Raw genomic sequence first — 21,678 nt, 5'->3', positions numbered from 1 at the left:
TGCAGATCCTCTGCCTTACCGTCAAGTGTTTTATTTTGGAAATACTATAGATGGTAGCAGATAGTAGGTAGTAGACACAGCAGATAATTTTTGCACATTTCAACTGATGGCTGGTACAAAAAAATATTTTCAGGACTTTGTTTTTTAACACAAAACATAAGCAATGTTAAAGCAAAGACACACACGGTGACATTTCTCATGACACCAGCATATGTGTGATTTATAGGAAAAGGATTCAGCTTGGTGTATGATGAATTTCATTTTACATCATATCAAAGCTAATAACCTTGGAGGATATGGAGAAGTTTCTACTTTCCCTACAAAAGTTATAGTGAGGTAGACATCCTTTCAGTCTGCCAGAAACGTACCCCCTCTTTGTAATGCGCAGTCTCTGCCCTAACATCAGTTATTTCATTTTTTGTATACTTCAGATGATGACATTTAACCTTAGTGAACATGGAGAAACTTCTTCAGAGTGGGGGCCAGAACGGGCCCACCAAAGGGTCCAATCCAGCCCACTGGATGACTTTGCTTTGAGATCACATTGGGCTCTATGTGGCCCGTGAACTAAAATGAGTTTAACACCCCTGTTTCAGACTGTATTTTAGGTTGGCCACAGAACAAATCCCCTCTCTATATGCACGGTCTCAGTGAGACAGTGAGTTTGATTCTTGGCCCTGACTCGTTATTAGTGAAGTCTGTATGTACTCTGAGTGTCCATGTGGTTTTTGCAGGTACTTTGGTTTGTTAGGGCTGCATCACAGAAACATGCAGCTTGATCGGACTCAAAATTGAGTGTGAATCAATTTCTAGATAAAAGTGTTTGCATCTGACATCCCATTTTGACATTCTTTTCAAAATAATGAGAGGTAAAGTCTTAAAAGTTACACTAAAACTCATTAAAGTTTGTCACCAGTGTCTCAGATGAAGCTAAACCAGCCACTAGAGGGAGACAAATACCCATCAATAATACAGTGACAGACAATGAAGTGGGTTGTAATTTTGTTAGATTACAAAGCTTGTGCAGTTAAGTGTGTCAATTAACAGACTTTTGCATTAAAATCCTCTACACTGATGCAGAGCTAATGCAAAATTAAACTAAATAGGTGCTCGAATCAAGTTGTTTTATATTCTATAATCTGCCCCTTACAAATAGGTCTGTTATGAATATGTTTCAGTAACAAAGGTGCGTTGAGTTTTAAAAGGACAGTTCACCCCCAAATCAAAAATACATATTTTCCGCTCATTCATGACTCCTCCTGCACATTGATTCGGTTAGCGGATGTAACTTCCTACGTGTAACTGCTCACAACAAGGTCTGTGGATTATTGGGTAACCGGGTCACGACTTCTGGAAAGAGACATTGCTGCTGAGTTTTTCCAAGTGTATTTTTTGATGCTTTTAGCACCACAAGCTGAGTGCCATCTGGTTCTATTATGTTAAAGCAAAGGCAGGCAGACAGACTACGGCCAATATCTCCAACACTCAGCAACTCACACCAAAACAATCTGGACTGATAAACAGCACTACAGGTAAGAGGAAAATTACATATATATATATTTTATTTTTGGGTGAACTGTCCCTTTAAATGCTAAGTCTATGAGTTTAGGCGGTATAAATACTTTCTGTACAAACTTGCCATCCTGCAGAGGTGGGAGTAAGTCACACATGTGGATGTCATAAGCATGTCTAAAGTCCTTGATATAAGTCAAGCACATCACGAGTCAAGTCATGCTCACACACTCATAAAGATAATGTAACATAAGCTGCACTCAGTGGTGGAATGTAACCGAACACACGAGCTCAGATACTGTCAGTGCAAATCTTTTCTTGTCATGTCACCGTCTACCTTTACTCCACTGCATTTATCTGACAGCTTCAGTTACTGGTTACTTAACAAATTAAGATTTTGCAGTTGCGTTTACTAGTGTCCTGATCCTGGGTTTGTTCATATTCTGTTATCCTATGGACTTTGTCGAGGAGGTTTCTGTTCGTGTTCCTTGGTTCATGTTGTTCGTTCATGTTTAATCTGCTTCCTGTTTTATTCTGTAGATTCTCTCCTCATGTGTCGTGTCTGGTTTTGTTTCCTGTCTTTGTGTACTTTCCCGCCAGTTTTCTGACACACCTGGCTCGTTAGTCCCTCCCTGTTCCCAGAGTCTTCCCTTCACACCTGTTCTGTATTAGTCTTGTTTGCTCCACCCTGGTTGTGTCCTCCTACTCCAGCTGTGTCTCGTTCTTGTGATTAGTTTTCTGGGTTGATCCTGTGTTCCTCCTGGGCGCACTCTCTGGTCGTTCCTGCCTTCATCCCTGCATTTTTCCTGTGCTCATCCCTGTTCAGTTTGTTTTTTTGTTCTGCTTTCATTTGTTTTGTTAAAGACTCTGCCTGTTGGCCTGCATTTGGGTCCTCCTATGAACTGACTCGTGACGGCTAGATTAAACAATTTAAATACTTCCTCTCCTACTCCGAATGAACGACACACCACTCACATAACATACCTGCTGCTGTCAGAGAGCAGGGGAGATAATAACACACTGTCAAAGTCCCCAAACGTGAGCTGAGCAGGTCAAACTCAAGTCTCAAGTCATGGATACCAAGTCAAAGTCAAGTGGAGTGTTTTATCAGTCACTTGAGTCACGTCATCCCCCACCTCTGCCATCCTGTCAGTAGTTACAACACGTTAAAACAATTACAAAATAGTGATTTCAATAGGAATTCATAATTAAGGTGTACTCTGAGATGCTTCCTTTTTGATTACTGTTGTCTGCGAGCAAACTGGAGTTTTACTGGCTTCATCGGCTGGAACTTCCAGTCAAACCCCAGCGGGATCTAAAGGAAGAAACAGATGTAAAATCAGGTACATGACAGCAGAAGAGTGTGACAGTATGAGTGTGGGTGGAGTGCTATTTCTTACCACGGTGTCTTTGCATGTTTCCAAAGTGTAACTCTGCAGGAGACGGACAATTACCATCTTCATGGTGAGGAGAGCGTAGCGCATCCCAACACAGTTACGAGGGCCGAGACCGAACGGCATGTAGGCGTACGGGTTCACCTCCTCCCCACTGTCTTTACTGAACCTGCACATACAGATGGGCACACAGATACAGATAAGATCATGACGTCAAACGCTGAGAGAGCAACAAACTCACATCAGTAAAAGCCATCATGATCCCACACGGTATTATTGTGTGCAAGTCAGGCACAAAGGCACTGACATAGGGCTGCACAATACTGCAATTTGCAACTGCAATAAGCATCTAGTCACCAGAGGAGTGGGCCTGAACACTGAATAGATATCACGGGGTATTTTTCATCACTGAGTTAGTGTGACAGCTGACTTGTTGCATGTCATCTGCTTGTGCTACTGTTACACTACATTTTAGCATTTACCATTATCCTGTTTTGTCACTTGTGGCCACTGTTTACTATGGGATAACGTCGTATTATGAAAATGGGGAAAAAGTTTCAAAAGACTGAAACTCAGTGTAACAAGAAAACTCGACAAAATAATGATGTTTACAGGGATTTGATTCAGCCTATCAAAACATAATGCAAGTAGGGCTGCCCCCTCCTAGTCGACTAATAGTCATCATTTAGGGCCATTAGTTGACTAGTCGCCCGCATGTTTACCATATTACTTTAATTATTAAATGATATATTTTGGTGGTTTGAGTTGAAGGTGTGAGAAAGAATAGTATCAGTAACATTGTTAACACTGTGCTACATTACAGAGAAATACAAAACCGTACTAATGAACCTTCATTAATATAGGCCTATATTTTATCTACAAGTGCACGTCACACACTGAGCGAGCCGCCTGTTAATGACGCTGTGGGCTAATGGGCATGTAGCTACTTCCATGTTTCAGATGATATGTCATGTTTGTAGTCGACCAATGAAGATGAGTTTACATATCACCTTGGGTTCGTCCTTCACCTTCTCAAAATGATCCCACACTTTGGATTTCCTGCCCGACATGTTATTAACTAGCCTGTGGAATAACCACAGGTACCAGCCCTGGAAATTAGGGGCCGTACACATGCCGCATCTGTAACCCCCTGGAAAATGCGAGGTCTTGTGCCTTTTATCTGTGCTTGCTTTCAAGAGCGCAGCGGCAGGTTGCGTCTGGGGTTAGCTACCCCAACTGTAAAAACAGAGCCAAGAGGAGGTGCAGATGTCTAGTTTTCTCTCAGTCCACTTTAAGTTGATTTTAGGATTTTTGCACAGTGAAACCGAAATAAATCTACCTACTGCAGCTTAAATGTAACGAATGACAGCTTAGTGCAGTGTACATTTACCTCTCTGGCCTGAAAAGCTCAGGTGAGCTCCAAAAGCGTGGGTCCATGTGTAACATGTGCACAGGAATCCCAACCATGGTTCCTTCAGGGATGGTGAGGCCGTGTACCTGGACAGTTTTCTTGCACATCCTCTCAAGCCGAGGTGCAGTGGGAAGCAAACGCTGTGACTCACAAAGAACCTGGTCCAGGTACTCGAGACCGACCACGTCCTCGTATGAAATGGGAGCCTGAAAGCAAAAAGTAAAGGAGGAATCAAACAGAAAGATGAGGATTAAAACAATACATGATTCTCTTTTTCCCCAACAGAACAACAGAATAGTTACTGTACATCTTTCGGTATGTTGGCATCAATTTCTTCATGCAGCGTCTGCAATGCTTCAGGGTGGGTGGCCAGATTGTAAAGGATGTAAGTGAGAGTGGTGCTGGTGGTCTCATAGCCACCAAAGATGAAAATGAAAGCCTGGGAAAGGATCTCGTGCTCAGTCAAACCTGCAACAAATTCAGAAAGCTCAGCTAGAAAACCACTTTCACAAGTTGAGACAGTTTGACATTTATCCTCACACCAAACACATACGGTGCATTTACTCTTAACGAAGAAGTATGTAGGATTCAGAGGTGCAAACACACCTTTGCTTGGCTGGTCGTGTTCGCTCTTTATGTCTGTTTCTGGTATCTCACTCTGAACCATCACCTGCAGGAAGTCAGCTCGCACCTAGATCAGCACAGAGAACATTCAACATGGACTCACACATTAGAGAGCTATCCCTTAAATTCTCTGCAAAGTTTTTTTCCACTTAAAACAGATGAGATGCTCACAGATTCATCTTCACGATGCTCATCTTTAAATCTTTTGATGATGTTGTAGAAGTAATCCACACTGGGTGTGGATATGATGTCAATCTTCAGGAGGTTCAACAGACGGGAACCAAAGGGAAATATCACTGAAAGGAGACCAAGATGTTGCTCACCAAAATTGCTATACCCCTGATCCCAAAGTACTGATATGATTAAATGAAATCTGCCTGTAACAGAAGTAAAAGGCATACATACTTAATAAGAAAAAGATCCAAAATCTGAAGTTCATAACCTTCTTGATATGAACAACAATGGGGTCATCTGGATCGTTTATGGCATTTGCCTCGACACTGAAAGATGCGCTGGTCACAACATCTAAACTATAAGGTGCCACGAATCTGCAGCAGAGACAGAGAAAAGGTGGTTATCTGTTTGGAACTGACATGGATTCAGAGCTACCATGTTCATTGATAAGCAGATTAACAACATACTGTTTGACATCGACAGGTTCATCCAAATTTGTCCGTCCAAGTTTTTCAGCGAGTCGGTCTGCGTAGCGAGCGACAATGGGGAAAACCTTCAAAAAAGAAGACTTGTTTAATGTTGAAAATGTGCTATTCATATTTATTTCTATCACGGATGCCAACTTTTCTCAGACTGTAGACACGTACCGTAAAACTTCAATTAAAAGCAGAGTCCAAATTAAACGCCCAGCCCCTTTTACTAGCCTGGTGTTGCTACACATTTAGACAAATAAAGGCCTGTCTCAATTAGAGGCCTGGTCTGGTTACAGAGCAGTTCATTTTTTTATAGAAGTGCTGTGGGTGTATAAAACTGGGCTGTTGGCTACCCACTAGATCGCACATACAAATATAAATGTTAAAAGTTTTTGTTAATATGGAGATGGTACACAATAGGTGTGGTTACATGATGGCTTCTCATTCAGAATGAAATAAATCTGAATGAAATCATTTGGAATTAAAGTCTTTCCAGGTAGTTTACATGAGAAATATTCACTCCGAATGAGGGTTTACACGGGAGATCAGTTTAATCGGCTTTATTTGGGTCTGAGCAAGGTTTGGGGCAGGGAAGGTTTCTGATGGGATAGGGGGCGGGGTGGATGTTACGTGTACCAGAAGAAAACACTGTAGTCCTCGCTCCGGATAACAAGATGCTTGATGATAGGGCTGACCCAAAAAATTCAAAGCTTCGAAGCTTCGTTCGATGGCACGGGATTCGATTGTGAAAAAAAAATCGAAGCTTTGGCGCTTTTTTTTCCCCCATTTTTTTGGGGGAGGCCTTAAACGCAACACTAACCCCCACCAGTCCGATACTGACGACGCGCGCACTCAGAGCTGGCAGACATGTCCAAGAGGTCATCAGATGTGTGGTTGCACTTTAAAATATGCCCTGACAACCCCCAGAAAGCAGAGTGCCAGATTTGCCAAAACCAGTAGCCTATATATCACGTAATTAAAAAAGAAAAAATCTCTGACAAGGAAATAGAAAGCCCGACGCACAGTGGAGACCTGCTGTTATCCTGCTTGAACACAGACGACTAAATTCTTTCAACAATGTGACTCAAAATAATGATAAAATAGATTTTATTGATGTAAAATATGCATTTTCCAGTTCTACTGGTCCGCTCTGAGTCTGGTGTCAGAGACACTTCTGATGCTCTGAGTCGCACATCTGTTTGATTCTAGTGTTGGAAGAAACTACATTTTCGCCATATTTTTTTTTTTTTTTTAAATCCCGACGAGTCCGACTGCTCTATCTCAGCCCGTTGCTATGCACGCTGTATACGTCATCGTGCCAGAAGGGCAAGGAAACGAGCATGCGCAGAAAGAACAGAATGGCTGGATTCGGGTAGGAGGTGTATACAAGACAGAAAAATTCTTCCATTCGGGTTCTGAAAAGGAATATTCCACCCCTGTGCACCCGATTAGATTTTAATTCGGGTTGAGGTGTTTACAAGGAGCATTTCTATTCAGGTAGGGCTTCCAACCCGAATGCAAAAGGAATACATGGTTCCATGTAAACGCACGTATTGTAAGCAGCACGGTGGGTTTCTTCACAATTCAATTGTTCAGTTCATTTTACTGAAACCATGAGAACCAAAAGCCCCGCTTCCACTGAGCAGTACGGTACAGTTCAGTTCAGTTCAGTTCGGTACGCTTTTTTTTCTGTTTCCACTGTGAAAAGTTGTGGATGGTACCAATCGAACCGTTCTATACCGACCCCATGTTTGGTCCCCCCTCTGTTGGGGTACCTAGCACACAGATCTGGTACTAAAAGGTGGAGCTGTGAACACTGCAGTCTGATTGGTCAGTAGAGGACGGTCACTCTGCTCAGGGCTGAGTTGTGTCTGGTTTTGAGGCTCATGTAACCACTGTTCATACTGTGGAGAGTTTTATTAGTAAACTGTAACTATAAAATGAAAGGATGTTTTGCTGCCTCTCACAGCAGCTGGAGTCTGAGAAAAATAATTCACTGGGCCGACTGCCGGTGACTTTAAGGTGGAATGTTTACTTGTTATATTATTAGGGTCTAGGTACCATGTCTGAAGGGTTACTGTTGGTTCCACAGGTACCATACTGAAAGCATTTGGTGGAAATGGGGCTTAAGAGAAATTCCGTAATACCGTAATTCATTCAGATTTACCGGCCTGGTAAAAGAGAGACGAATAAATAAAGTGGTGACTCCCTCCTCTGAAGCTGTCGGAACGTAATACTCACGTTGGTTTAAATCGATTGCATTTCCCATCTGTGCTGAGTAACAGTTGTGTGTGAAAGGATTTAGAGGCCTGTCCCAAATATGCACCAGTTGAGTTAATTGATTTAAGCAAATACTAGCCCGGGCAACTAATTGAAGTTTTACGGTACATTCAGCAATATACTGCAGACATACATAAAGGCATTTGTATCGCTGCACTAGGTCAAAGGAAGCAGACTGCTGAGGTGGTTTGTGAGCTTGAAACCGACCTGTTTCAGTCGTCCACTGGTGAAACACGGTGATAAAGTGCTCCGTATTCTCTTCCACCTTTCATCCTTCACGGCTGTAATTGCGTCAGCCAAAGGTCCACCTATGGTATTTTCCTGTGAACATGAATATAGTAACACTGAATGTTAAAGATTCTTGTATGGAAGCTTCCTCTAACTTTTCTCCTTCTTAAACTACACAACTAATCTTTATTTGATTTGAATATTTGTGAGTCAACAAAGCACAGAACTCAAAGGCATAGCACGTATCCAGCTCATCTCAGTTTTTTAAAGTAAAAGCCTGAGCTAGGGTTGGGCGATGTGGACAAAGTGGCTATGGTCGGCAAGATGTCACCGCTACCTGCTTGAGGGCAGGTGGCCCGGCTTTGGGACCTACTCTGGAGAAGGTCCATGTCTGCCGCAGCTCGGCATGACGCGGCACGTCTAAACTGACAATGGAAACACAAAGTGGCGCGGCATGGCTTGACTCAGCGCGGCCAAAAGTGAGGCTGCAAAAGACCCACAGTATTGTATGTGTGCTACTGCGGTGTCTTCAGTCATCTCACAGACTGATTTAGCATAGCATGTGCAACATATAGACCGATGTCACACTGTAGACTTACTAACAGACAGATTAAACAGAGGAGATGACTCTTTGTGTAAATTACAGAACTCCAAACATCCTGACCTCCTCCTGACGATGCACGCTTAGCTGCCTTTTCTTCCCTTACAGCAAAATAAGTTCAAGATGTGAGACACTCCTCTACCTGATCATTTGACCATAATACGGTCTTCCTACGCACATCAATTTATTTCCCACACCATAATTATGTTTCCACTTCTCATATTCTTGCATCATTGCAGGAGGAAGTGTTGCTCAATATGCTGCACCTTCCCTGCAGAGTGATGCATGAAACTTTCCAGAGTTGCATAATTTGAAAATAGCCAACACAGTTTCATAAATGAAAGAGCGTTGACAGCAAATGTTATGATGTCACTAAAGACAATGAGCTGAATTTTCGTGTGCTCCGGTGCAACAAGGTGAGTCTCTTACCCTGCGGTTGGTAAACGCAGAGTAGCACTCCTTCACCATCACCGTTTTGATGATCTCAGGGTCAGACACCATCAAAAATGGTGATCGTCCGTCGTACAACCTGCATAAAAATGGTTTCTAGCTTAAGATTTTTATACCACAAAGCTCCCAAAGTGATCATTCATTAAAAAATAAGATGATTTTTAACAAACAGATGAACAAGTAACTTTGTGCCTGTCTTAAGAATCTGTAGTCTATAGACGACAGTGTGTCATCCAGAGGTGGAAAGCAACATTTACGTACTTCAGTACTGTACTTCAGTACACTTTTGGGGTACTTTGCATTAGTATTTCCGTTTTCTGCTAATGTGCAATTCTACTTTATTCCATTTCAGAGGAAAATAATCAACTTTTTTGCAATCCTTGATTTATTTATTGTTTTCTTCTCAGACTGACATTTTACATTAAAACAACCTTTTCACCAAACACGACAGCAAAAGCCCAAAGAATATTTCATCAGTATCGCAGAAAAATGCTTCCCAACGAAAAAACATTGATCTCAAATATATAAAAGCCTTACAACTGATGTCTCGCAAATACCTGGAAAAATGAGAATTAGAATTAAATACTATTGAAGATACTATGTGGAGAGATCTGTGTGCAAACTGTCATGAAGAAATTATGGAAAGAATTTGATTGGAAAATAAAATATCAGATATCTTAATTCTCCCCTCATCATCTCGTCATATGTGAAAGAAACCTCAGTAGCATTGTGTTGGAAAAATTGTAGAAAAATTGGGGATTACACGCATATTTTTTGGGACTGCCCAATAATTCAAAGGTTCTGGGGAAGCGTTGAAAAGAAATTATGCGTTGACATTTTTGTTAGGACTAAAGAAAGACATAACATATACTGAGGAAACTCTTACTGATTGACAAGAAAGTGATAAGGGTAAACTGGAAAGACACCAACTATTATCCAGTGGACGCAGAGGCTCAAAATGGTTTATGTGATGGAACGAATGATGGCAAACTGAAAACTTTTAAACAAAGGTGGTCTCGAGTTACGCTAAATCTGGGGATTGAATTGAATAGGATGGGTTGTTGTCATGGATTGTATGATAATAGAATATCACTCAAAATGTCATTGTTGTGTTCCTCTGTAACTGAACCTGCTCTGCTTTTAATGCAGCCCCCCTGTAATTCTTAGTTTCATGTTTATTTAATTAATCAATTTTTTTTCTTTGTAATTTTTATATACTTAAGTATATTGTTTACATCTTATTGTTTTGCTTTGCTTTGTTTGTCATGGGCTATCTGGAAAATTAAAAAAAACATTAAAAAAAAATAAACAACTTTTGGCTTAGTAAAAAAAGAAAAGAAAAATGCAACCCCCCAATTGTAATTCTCAGTTATGTGTTAATTTTTTTTCTTTTTTAATTATTATATACTTAAGCGTATTGTTTACCTCTTATTGCTTTGCTTTGTTTGTCATGGGCTCTCTGGAAAAAACAAAACAAAAAAAACAAAAAAAAATTGCAACCCCCCAATTGTAATTCTTAGTTTCATGTTAATCTAATCTAATTTAATTTTTTTTCTTTTTCATTTTTATATACTTAAGTATATTGTTTACTTCTTATTGTTTTGTTTTGCATAGTTTGTCATGGGCTATCTGGAAAATAATAATAAAAAAAACAAAACAACTTTTGTCTTAGTAAAAAAAGAAAAATGCAACCCCCCAATTGTAATTCTTAGTTTTGTGTTAATTTAATTTTTTTTTCTTTTTTAATAAGCATATTGTTTACCTCTTACTGTTGTTGTTTTTAAATATCTAATTTTTAAGAGACCCTATGTCAGGGAATGTTCTGTTATTTGAAAATAAATAAATAAACTTTTTGGCTTAATAAAAAAAGAGCACTGTCTAGTTTCCACCTCTTTTCCACCTAAAATAACTACTTAAAGCCCAAAGAGGAATATAATAAAATTAGCCAATATTTAATTTTTAGAAAGCAGATATTTGAGAGAGATAAAATAAATGAATAAATAAATAAAAAACAAAAATTGAAAGAAGCAACAAACTCACCCCCAGACATCTCCATACTTGGCCATGCACTCACGGTCGAAAGGAATCAACCCCTAAAAAGGATTTTTTTTTTTTTTTTTTAATAAAAACGTGTTGTACGTGTTGACAGGTAAAAGGACCACAGAGCTTTAGAATGGTACAGTCGATAAGTGTATAGATAAGTTATGTAGGCTAGTAAGTGCAAAGCAGGTGACTGAGGCTGCTGACTTATGTTAAAAAGTAAAAAACACAAAGACATTCTCTGTCAGCAAATTCAAAAAAACCTAAATTATAAACATCCTAATCTCTAACTCTCAATAGAAGATCTGTGTTTGTTGTCATTACCTTTCTCATGTTCAGCATTGTTCCGACAAAAGGCAGAGGTCTTGGTCCGGGTATACCCAGCTTTCTGAAAAACCTGTATGGCCAAATGCTATACCTATATTATGGAGAATAAGAGATTTACACTTGTTACACGAGCAGGGATTAATAACAGTTTAATAACAGTTGTTATCGTGAATGAGCCTCAGACATCGCAGCCTGCTTTAACAGCTACAGAAACGACTCACAGTAACAGCAGGGTGACAAACAGAGCCAGTAAAGTCCAGGTGCTCGGTGAAAACCAGGTGAAGGCGAACATCTTGACCTTGTTCCGACGGAGAGCTGATGACGCACTAGTGTAGTTGAGGAAATGCGAAGATAAAGTAACTGTGGGCCGGAGGTGGGAGGAGCCCACAGTCTGGAGCTGTGGAAGGAATCGCTGTGTTTATTGAAGTAACCAATGGTGAATGGTGACTGTTATCTACCTGGGCGGAGCTGCTTACACACAACACAGTGTATACATTTCTCCTTTTTCACAGCTGTAGATAACATTTACAACACAGCATTCAACATAAAAAGAAATCAGCACAGACATCCACTCTGTTCAACTGCTTGTTAACACAAATAGCTAACCAGCCAGTCACGTGGCAGCAGCTCAATGCATGTCGTCATGTAGACATGGTGAGGATGACCTGCTGAAGTTCAAACTGAGCATCAGAATGGGGAAGAAAGGTCATTTAAGCGACTTTGAACATGGCATGGTTGTTGGTGCCAGACGGACTGGTCTGAGTATTTCAGTAACTTTCACACACGACCAACTGGTTTACAGAGGATGGTCCCAAAAAGAGGAAATATCCACAGAGTGAAAATACCTCGTTGATGCCAGAGGTCAGAGGAGAATGGCCAGACTGGTTCAAGATGATAGAAAGGCAACAGGAAGTCAAATAACCACTGGTTACAACCAAGGTCTGCAGAAGACCATCTCTGAAGCAACAACACGTCCAACCTTGAAGCAGATGGGCTACAGCAGCAGAAGACCACACCAGGTGCCACTCCTGTCAGCTAACAACAGGAAACTGAGGCTACAGTTCACACAGGCTCACCAAAACTGGACAATAGAAGATCGGAAAAACTGGTAGGGTCAGAATTTGGCGTCATGGATCCATCCTGCCTTGTATCAACGGTTCAGGCTGCTGGTGGTGGTGTAATGGTGTGGGGGAGATTTTCTTAGTACCAGCTGAGCATGGTTTAAACACCACAGCCTACCTGAGTATTGTTGCTGACCGTGTCCATCCCTTTATGACCACAGTGTACCCATCTTCTGATGGCTACTTCCAGCAGGATAACGCACCATGTCACAAAGCTCACATCATCTCAAACATGACAATGAGTTCACTGTACTCCAATGGCCTCCACAGTCACCAGATCTCAGTCCAATAGAGCACCTTTGGGATGTGGTGGAACGGGAGATTCTCATCATGGATGTGCAGCCGACAAATCTGCAGCAACTGTGTGATGTCATCATGTCAATATGGACCAAAGTCTCTGAGGAATGTTTCCAGCACCTTGTTGAATCTATGACACCAAGAATTAAGGCAGCTCTGAAGGCAAACGGGGGTCAACTCCCTACAACCCCGCTTCAAAAACCCCAAACTATCTCTTTAACCTCTCTGTTTTCCCACCAAGCAGAAGAAGACAAAACAAAGTTTGGACTTGAAAATGTTTATTCAATTTAAAACATTATTTTTATTTAGCACTGAATTCTTAAAAATGAACCTCATCCCATTACCCTCAGGGCGCAGGACTGAACACTTAAATTTAGGAAAGCTCGACTCGGGAAGAGCCTGATCCCAGCCATAGCTGCGCTGAACAAGATATCCCGTTGACTCAAAGTGTCCACCTCTGTGAATGAACATGTGATGTTTTGTGATGTCTATGATATGTCTGTGCCTGTGATATTTGTGATCGATCTCTGTAAATGTACAGTTAGTGGAAACAAATTTCCCTCTGGGACGAATAAAGTAAGTCTAAGTCTGAACTGAACAAAGGCAAAGCAAAAGCAAAATGAGATCACACAAAATGGGTGCTTGAATCAGTTTATTTTACATCCTCTAAACTGTCCCTCGTTTGAGTTGTGAAGGAGTCTTGTAAGAATTACACAGGTAAAGTCTTTGCAGTCACAAATCCATGATAGATATATATATTTGAACATAAGACCGTTAAGTCTTTAACACTATCAAGTCAATTTTTGCCCTGTACCATAAAAAGATAAGCATAAAGTGCTTTTATGTATTTTAAACATCAAGATACAGCAAAGTAAAACATTCAAGAGAAATTATAAAAAAAAAAAAAGCAGAGAAGTGAATAGTGAATAGTTGAGTACTGGGTATGTGATGCACAGCATTTAAAAGCCATCTTGTCTGTAGAGGCCACACATTATAACAACTGAGTATATTTGGAGATTCTCCCTTTTCGACTACTGTTGTCTGCGCACAAACTTAAGTTTTACCGGTTTTATCGGCTGGGACAACCAGTTGAACTCCAGCGGGATCTAAAGGAAGAAATAAATGTAAAATCAGGTACATGACAGCAGAAAAGTCTGACAGTACGTGTGTGAAGTGTCGCTCTTACCACGGTGTCTTTGCATGTTTCCAAAGTGTAACTCTGCAGGAGACGGATAATCACCATCTTCAAGGTGAGGAGAGCGTAGCGCATCCCAACGCAGTTGCGAGGACCGAGCCCAAACGGCATGTACACATACGGGTTCACCTCCTCCCCACTGTCTTTACTGAACCTGCACACACACACACAGGCACACAGATACTTAAGATCATGAAGTCACCACTGAGAAAGCAGAGCGACAGAACGGATTCATTAAAGCTGAGGGACGCAGAAATCTGGAAGAGGACAGCCTCTCTAGGAGGAGAGCAAGCAGCAGCTTACGGAACGGGCCTTCAGTCAGAGGCTGTAGTGGCTTGAATTCGGCCAGCACAAATACCCCAAGCACAAGCATGTACTTTAACTAGCCGCAGCCGTGGACCAACTGGCTCCAATTGCCATTTTCTCTCCATCTCTGAAATGCTTCACCAGAATTGACTTGTTTTATTTTGTTTATTGTCGGACTCTCTTTTAGACTCTCTTTTCCATAAGTTCGTCTTCCTATTTTGAGTTGCTTTGCAGTGAAGGCAATTGTTACTAATGCTTGAATAGCAACTTTCCCTGCAGGATTCTCCACTATTAAATCAGGCTTTCACAGAAGGATTGTGCGTGGGCATCTGCATTCCTAAAAAGGCCAATAGGACCACCCTCTCTCTGAAATGACCTGTGATTAGCCAAAGTCTCACATCAGGGGCTAGATTTTCTTCAGCTTTAAAAACAGAGCCAAGAGGAGGTGCAGATGTCTAGTTTTCTCTCAGTCCACCTTAAGTTGATTATAGGATTTTTGCACAGTGAAACCAAAATAAATCTACCTCCTGCAGCTTAAATGTAACGAATGACAGCTTAGTGCAGTGTACGTTTACCTCTCTGGCCTGAAAAGCTCAGGTGAGCTCCAAAAGCGTGGGTCCATGTGTAACATTTGCACAGGAATCCCAACCATGGTTCCTTCAGGGATGGTGAGGCCGTGTACCTGGACAGTTTTCTTGCACATCCTCTCAAGCCGAGGTGCAGTGGGAAGCAAACGCTGTGACTCACAAAGAACCTGGTCCAGATACTCGAGACCGACCACGTCGTCGTATGAAACGGGAGCCTGAAAGCAAAAAATACAGGAGGAATCATTAGAATGATACATGATATCAACTGTTGAATCACAATTTCTCTTTTTTCTAGCAGAACAACAGAATAGTTACTGTACATCTCTCGGTATGTTGGCATCGATTTCTTCCTGTAAGGTCTGCATCGCGTCAGGGTTGGTGGCCAGATTGTAAAGGATGTAAGTGAGAGTGGTGCTGGTGGTCTCATAGCCACCAAAGATGAAAATAAAAGCCTGGGAAAGGATCTCGTGCTCAGTCAAACCTGCAACAAAATCACGTTTAAAGTTTACTTTCTTATTTGGTGTGTATTTCAGAATTGTATTTAAACCTACTGTTGCCATTAGAGGCTACTATTGTAGATTATTATGCACTTAATTAAAAGGCAGTTTAAAAGACTACTGTGGAGCAAACACACCTTTGCTTGGCTGGTCGTGTTCGCTCTTTATGTCCGTTTCTGGTATCTCGTTCTGAACCATCACCTGCAGGAAGTCAGCTCGCACCTAGATCAGCACAGAGAACATTCAACACACATTTTGGAGCGTGGTTTTGATTTTCTCATCTAACTCTCGACAAGAAGATGAATAAGCTTAAGATGTCAAGCTGTTCCTTTAATTCTGTCAAACTGTTTTTCCACTTGGAACAGATGAGATGCTCACAGAATCATCTGCACGATGCTCATCTTTAAACTTCTTGATGATGTTGTAGAAGTAATTCACACTGACTCTGGGCATGAAGTCAATATCCAGCAGCTTCATCAGACGGGAACCAAAGGGAAATATCACTGAAAGGAGACCAAGAGGTTGTTTACCAAAGTTTGCATACTAGTGATCACAAGGTACTGATCTCCACTGATACCATAAGTGAAAGGAGAACATACTTAATAAAAGGAAAGGCCAAATACTGAAGTTCATAATCTTCTTGATATGAACAACAATGGGGTCATCTGGATCGTTTATGGCATTTGCCTCGACACTGAAAGATGCGCTGGTCACAACATCTAAACTATAAGGTGCCATGAATCTGCGGCAGAGACAGAAAACAGATGGTTATCTGTTTGGAACTGACATGGATTAAGTGCTACCATTTTTTATTATATGCTGTCATATTACAAATTAACAACTTACTGTTTGATATCGACAGGTTCATCCAAATTTGTTCGTCCAAGTTTTTCAATGAGTCGGTCTGCATACCGAGTGACAACGGGAAAAACCTTCAAAAAAGAAAAACTGTTAAATACAGATAATGTACAACACATATTTATTTCTATCATTGATGGCAGCTTCTCTTAGTGGGTCTACATAAACTGACTGCAGACACATTTACACTCACTAACCACTTTATTAGGCACACCCTGTTAGTACCAGGTTGGACCCCGTTTGGCCTTCAGAGATTCAACAAAGTACTGGAAACATTCCTCAGAGATTTTGGTCCATATTGACATGATGATATGACACAGTTGCTGCAGATTTGTCGGCTGCACGTCCATGATGTGAATCTCCCGTTCCACCACATCCCAAAGGTGCTCTATTGGACTGAGATCTGGTGACTGTGGAGGCCATTGGAGTACAGTGAACTCATTGTCATGTTTGAGATGACGTGAGCTTTGTGACATGGTGCGTTATCCTGCTGGAAGTAGCCATCAGAAGATGGGTACACTGTGGTCATAAAGGGATGGACACAGTCAGCAACAATACTCAGGTAGGCTGTGGTGTTTAAACCATGCTCAGTTGGTACTAAGAAAATCTCCCCCACACCATTACACCACCACCAGCAGCCTGAACCGTTGATACAAGGCAGGATGGATCCATGCTTTCATGTTGTTTACACCAAATTCCTACCCTACCATCTGAATGTGGCAGCAGAAATCCAGACGCATCAGACCAGGCAACGTTTTTCCGATCTTCTATTGTCCAGTTTTGGTGAGCCTGTGTGAACTGTAGCCTCAGTTTCCTGTTGTTAGCTGAAAGGAGTGGCACCTGGTGTGGTCTTCTGCTGCTGTAGCCCATCTGCTTCAAGGTTGGACGTGTTGTTGCTTCAGAGATGGTCTTCTGCAGACCTTGGTTGTAACCAGTGGTTATTTGACTTGCTGTTGCCTTTCTGTCATCTTGAACCAGTTTGGCCATTCTCCTCTGACCTCTGGCATCAACGAGGTATTTTCACCCAGAGAACTGCTGTTCACTGGATATTTTCTCTTTTTTGGACCATCCTTAACGAGCTGTTGAACAGGTGTACCTAATACAGTGGCTGGTGAGTGTATGTAGACATGCACTGCAGACACAGATAAGTGTATTTGTTTCGCTGCACTAGGTCAAAGGAAGCAGATTGCAGAAGTGGTTAGTTAGCTTAAAACCGACCTGTTTCAGTCGTCCACTGGTGAAGCACGGTGATAAAGTGCTCCGTATTCTTTTCCATCTTTCATCCTTCACGGCTGTTATGCCATCAGCCAAAGGTCCACCTACAATATTTTCCTGTGGACACGAAAACAGTTACATAGAATGTTTAAAACTGTGTACAGAAGAGTTCTGCAGTTTGCTTCCTTCATTATTTTCTCATATCGGTCTGTGTCATTTGCCATACCATAAGTATCTTTCCACTTTTGTTATTCTTACATTATTGGAGGAAAACGTTTTGTTACATGCTGCTCCTACCCTGCAGAATGCTACATGGGACATCCCAGAGTTGTGTAATTTGATTTATAGCAAACACAGTGACATAAATTTATAGAAAGCTGGCTGCAAATGTTATTGTGTCATTGAAGATGGGTCTCTCACCCTGCGGTTGGTGAATGCAGAGTAGCACTCCTTCACCATCACAGTTTTAATCATCTCAGGGTCTGACACCATCAAAACTGGTGATCGTGCATCAAACAACCTGCACAAAAACAACATCGCAGTATAAAGTGTGAGCTTAAAGACAGAATTAAGTTATGTTGATCAAAATTTTGGCCCATCCTACAAAGAGAGCTATATCTTTATCTTTCTGTAGCAAGGTATCCTTTCACAATAAACACCAGGCTATTCACAGCTGACAAACTTAAACGATCTACTGATATGTGCTTGCTGTAAAATGCCATAAAAAACAGTCATGATTCCAAAAGATAATTTCTTCATTTTTATACCCTACTTGTCAAGGTAATATTTCAATAAAATGTGATATAACTGATTTTTATCTCACAAAAGGTCCAAAAATGACAAATGACATTTACAAAAAAATAAGATAACTCTTCAGGAGCAGAAAAACAACAAATAACTTTGAGACTGTTTTCAAAAATCTAGTCTTGAAATACTTCAAGCTACAGTATACATTTGGAAAAAAGTAAAATAAATGAATAGGTACAAGCTTTTGTTGCATTTTTTTTCATCCCATTAATCATCTCATGGCCCCTTTGCGTAAAGGATCCTAGTACGTCCTCCAACACTGATGTCATCTGTGGTGGTTGTGAGTAAGATGAAACAACAGACTCACCCCCAGACATCCCCATACTTGGCTCGGCACTCACGGTCAAAAGACAGAAATCCCTACAAGAAAAATGTGTTGAAGCGTTAAAGGTTAAAGGGACCACAGAGCTTCCAACAGGTACTGACATTGAAGGTCTAGTGTGTAAGATTTAGTGGCGCCTAGCGGTCAATTTGCAGAACTAAAACTTCCCCCGTGTGCCAAGCGCATAGGAGAACTACGATGGCTGACACAAATACATGAAACCACAAATGGTCCTATCTAGAGCCAGTGTTTGGTTTGTTCAATGTGGGCTACTGTAGAAACAAAATGGCGGACTGCATGGATGAGACCCTCTCTGTATGTAGATATAAACCCTTGTTCAAAGGTAACAAAAACACAACCATTTTTATTTTTAGGTGATTATAAAGTAATGAAAACACAGTTATGAATATTCTATACCATTTCTGCAAATATAACGTCCTCCCTCCTACACCTTGAATCTTTAAATGATGAGTCATATAACGAGGGCCACAGGGCAGCTGGGGGACAACATTTTCAAAAGTGGGGCCCCTCATGTGCAAATATAATCAAATTAATCACATTTCCACATGTATTTTGTATCTACTTGTACTTGAATCGACTGTTACATCCTTGTTTTCCTATTTTGAAAAGCAGAAGTAGTCACATGTGTGTCCTGAGCCAAAAATACCCTCCAATGAATGATTAGAGAAAAATGAAATCAAACATTGATTGAGGAAATTACTGCAAGGTTATTAACTCTTAAGATCAAATCAGAAGTGAACAAATATGTATGTTTTTATCATTTACTAAATCAATCTTGAGGCTACTTTGTTTAAATATCAATCAAATTGTGTGCAGAACTGAAATAGTGTAAAGAGTACATGTCATACAAGTAATACAAGTCTCAGTTTTCCAGTCATACCCAATTTCAAGACTGTTTAGGAACCCCAGTTTGCACCATTTATAAGAAATAGCACCATGGTGGTGCAGTGGTTAGCACTATTACTTCACAGTGAGAGGGTTCCTGGATCAAACCCAGGGTGAACCCCTCAGTGGGGACTTTGCATGTTCTCCACTCCCCTGATTTTTTCAGCGTAGGCTTTCTCTGGGTACCCTGGCTTCTTCTCACAATCCAAAGGTTAATTGGTGACTCTGAATTGTCCTTAGGTGTGAATGTGAGTGTGAATGGTTGTCTGTCTCTATGTGCCAGCCCTGTGATAGTCTGGCGACCTGTCCAGGGTGTACCCTGCCACTCACCCAATGTCAGCTGGGATAGGCTCCAGCCCCCCATGACCCTCAAGAGGATAAACGGTTACAAAAATGGATGTATAACAATATTTATTTTTCCCTCGCCAAAATGTAGTGGAACTTGGGAGCATTATTTGCTCCCCTCTCTGACAAGATAGTATAACAAGGTTGGTACCAATGGATGCCTGAGGTCCTCTACCTTGATATGATACCAGTGTCTTCACTGTGGCTTTAAAACTGAGCCGATACAGCAGGTTTTATTTGCTAAAAATGACTGTGCCTCACTTCTCGCCTTCAGCTCTGCCTGTCATAACTGCTGCTTCTTCACTTTTTTTTGTGCCAGATATTTGGCTATCGCCTCTCTGCTCATGTCATTGTCTTGCTCTCTCCGTACTGTGGCTTTTCATTCAGGAGCTTCTGATTTTTGGTGAGGCATATTCTGACTTATTTCATCAGGCTGCAGTTCACCTCACACGTTTACAGAAGCACGCACTGATTTCATTCATGTATCATGTAAACACATATTGTCAGTGATTTAAGTCAGGAAGTAAATTGTTGTACTTGATCCCATTTAAGGGTCGACCCATAGACCTTTTCATTAGCCCTCATCTGTTGGGGTGGGCTTCAAAGCTTCATTCCACTCCTTATTTTTTGTTAGAAAATTCCTTAATTGTAAATATCTAAAGTAGTCTGTTTTAGGAAGCATATAGTCCTCCCTTAACTGTTCAAATGACTCAAGGCTGCTGTCATTAGAGTTGATGTAAATGAGTGAGTCCATGTTCTGCCCACTTTCTAAACCCTGCATCTACTGTATATGGGAGGGTGTAAAATCCTTTATCAATCAATCAATCAAACTTTATTTATATAGCGCCTTTCATACATCAAAAATGCAACCCCAAAGCGCTTTATACATCCAATGTTGGTTAGCGCTGATATTGCTCTGGGCAATCCAAATAACAGTTTTGCATGTACCTTACCTTTTTGAAGTTTAGACTTGTTCCAATAAAAGGCAGAGGTCTTGGTCCGGGTATTCCCAGTTTTTTGAAATACCTATATGGCCAAATTCCATACCTATAATCAAAACAAACACAAAAACATATTGCAAGAGATTAACAAGCAATCATAAAAAAAATTACAGAACTGACAACCTGGTATTACTTTGACAGTTACAGAAACTACTCACAGAAACAGCAGGGAAATAAAGAGAGCCAGCAAAGTCCAAGTGGTCGCTGAAAACAAGGCAAAGACAAACATCTTGGCTTTGCCCAGAGCTGGATATGCACTACATAGATAATGAGGAAATGTGTTGAGGAACAAGTGACATTAACTGCACAGCAGTGGGAGGAGCCCACAGAGTGGAGCTTCAGGAGGACATTTATGGTGTTTTTGTTACACAGAATTGACCAGTGGCGGCTGGTTATTATGATCTACTTGGGTGGAGCTACAGGTTGTGTTTCTATTGGAGTTGTCCAGCTGGTGCCTTTGACCATTAACACTCTGCCTGCTCCAGCTTGGCTAGTTAATCTGATTTCTCTCAAAGCAGAAGAAACAAAACATCTTTGTACTTGAAAAAGTCTATTGTAATGGAAAACCTTTGAAATAAACAGGGATTTTGCATATAAAAAAAAAATATTTATTCTTAAAAAATAAAGAAAGGCAGCTATTTTAGTATGTGCAACCTGCTGCTGGATCAACATCCCACATGGCATTCCTGGACCAACATTGCAATCAA

At 41.0% G+C, this 21,678-nt stretch overlaps 2 protein-coding genes across 2 annotated transcripts; both read right to left on the bottom strand.

Annotated features, from left to right (window-relative positions):
- Nucleotides 1–980: 980 nt before the first annotated feature.
- Nucleotides 981–11,891, bottom strand: LOC125903289 (cytochrome P450 3A40-like). Its single transcript, XM_049600121.1, has 13 exons — nucleotides 11,736–11,891; nucleotides 11,512–11,605; nucleotides 11,188–11,240; nucleotides 9,127–9,226; nucleotides 8,076–8,189; nucleotides 5,583–5,668; nucleotides 5,347–5,489; nucleotides 5,113–5,237; nucleotides 4,924–5,008; nucleotides 4,625–4,785; nucleotides 4,297–4,523; nucleotides 2,913–3,075; nucleotides 981–2,827 (listed from the first exon to the last, which is right to left on the bottom strand). The coding sequence occupies exons 1-13, from the start codon at nucleotides 11,804–11,806 to the stop codon at nucleotides 2,753–2,755; spliced, it is 1,497 nt and encodes a 498-aa protein (XP_049456078.1). The 5' UTR covers nucleotides 11,807–11,891; the 3' UTR covers nucleotides 981–2,752.
- A 1,676-nt stretch (nucleotides 11,892–13,567) lies between these two features.
- LOC125903292 (cytochrome P450 3A56-like) lies at nucleotides 13,568–21,504 on the bottom strand. Its single transcript, XM_049600124.1, has 13 exons — nucleotides 21,130–21,504; nucleotides 20,924–21,017; nucleotides 18,705–18,757; nucleotides 18,011–18,110; nucleotides 17,594–17,707; nucleotides 16,364–16,449; nucleotides 16,117–16,259; nucleotides 15,896–16,020; nucleotides 15,655–15,739; nucleotides 15,341–15,501; nucleotides 15,009–15,235; nucleotides 14,119–14,281; nucleotides 13,568–14,038 (listed from the first exon to the last, which is right to left on the bottom strand). The coding sequence occupies exons 1-13, from the start codon at nucleotides 21,198–21,200 to the stop codon at nucleotides 13,964–13,966; spliced, it is 1,497 nt and encodes a 498-aa protein (XP_049456081.1). The 5' UTR covers nucleotides 21,201–21,504; the 3' UTR covers nucleotides 13,568–13,963.
- Nucleotides 21,505–21,678: the final 174 nt, after the last annotated feature.

This window comes from Epinephelus fuscoguttatus, linkage group LG16, assembly GCF_011397635.1.
Source record: "Epinephelus fuscoguttatus linkage group LG16, E.fuscoguttatus.final_Chr_v1".
Lineage (NCBI taxonomy): Eukaryota > Metazoa > Chordata > Actinopteri > Perciformes > Serranidae > Epinephelus > Epinephelus fuscoguttatus.
This window is presented reverse-complemented; position numbering and strand designations above follow the sequence as displayed.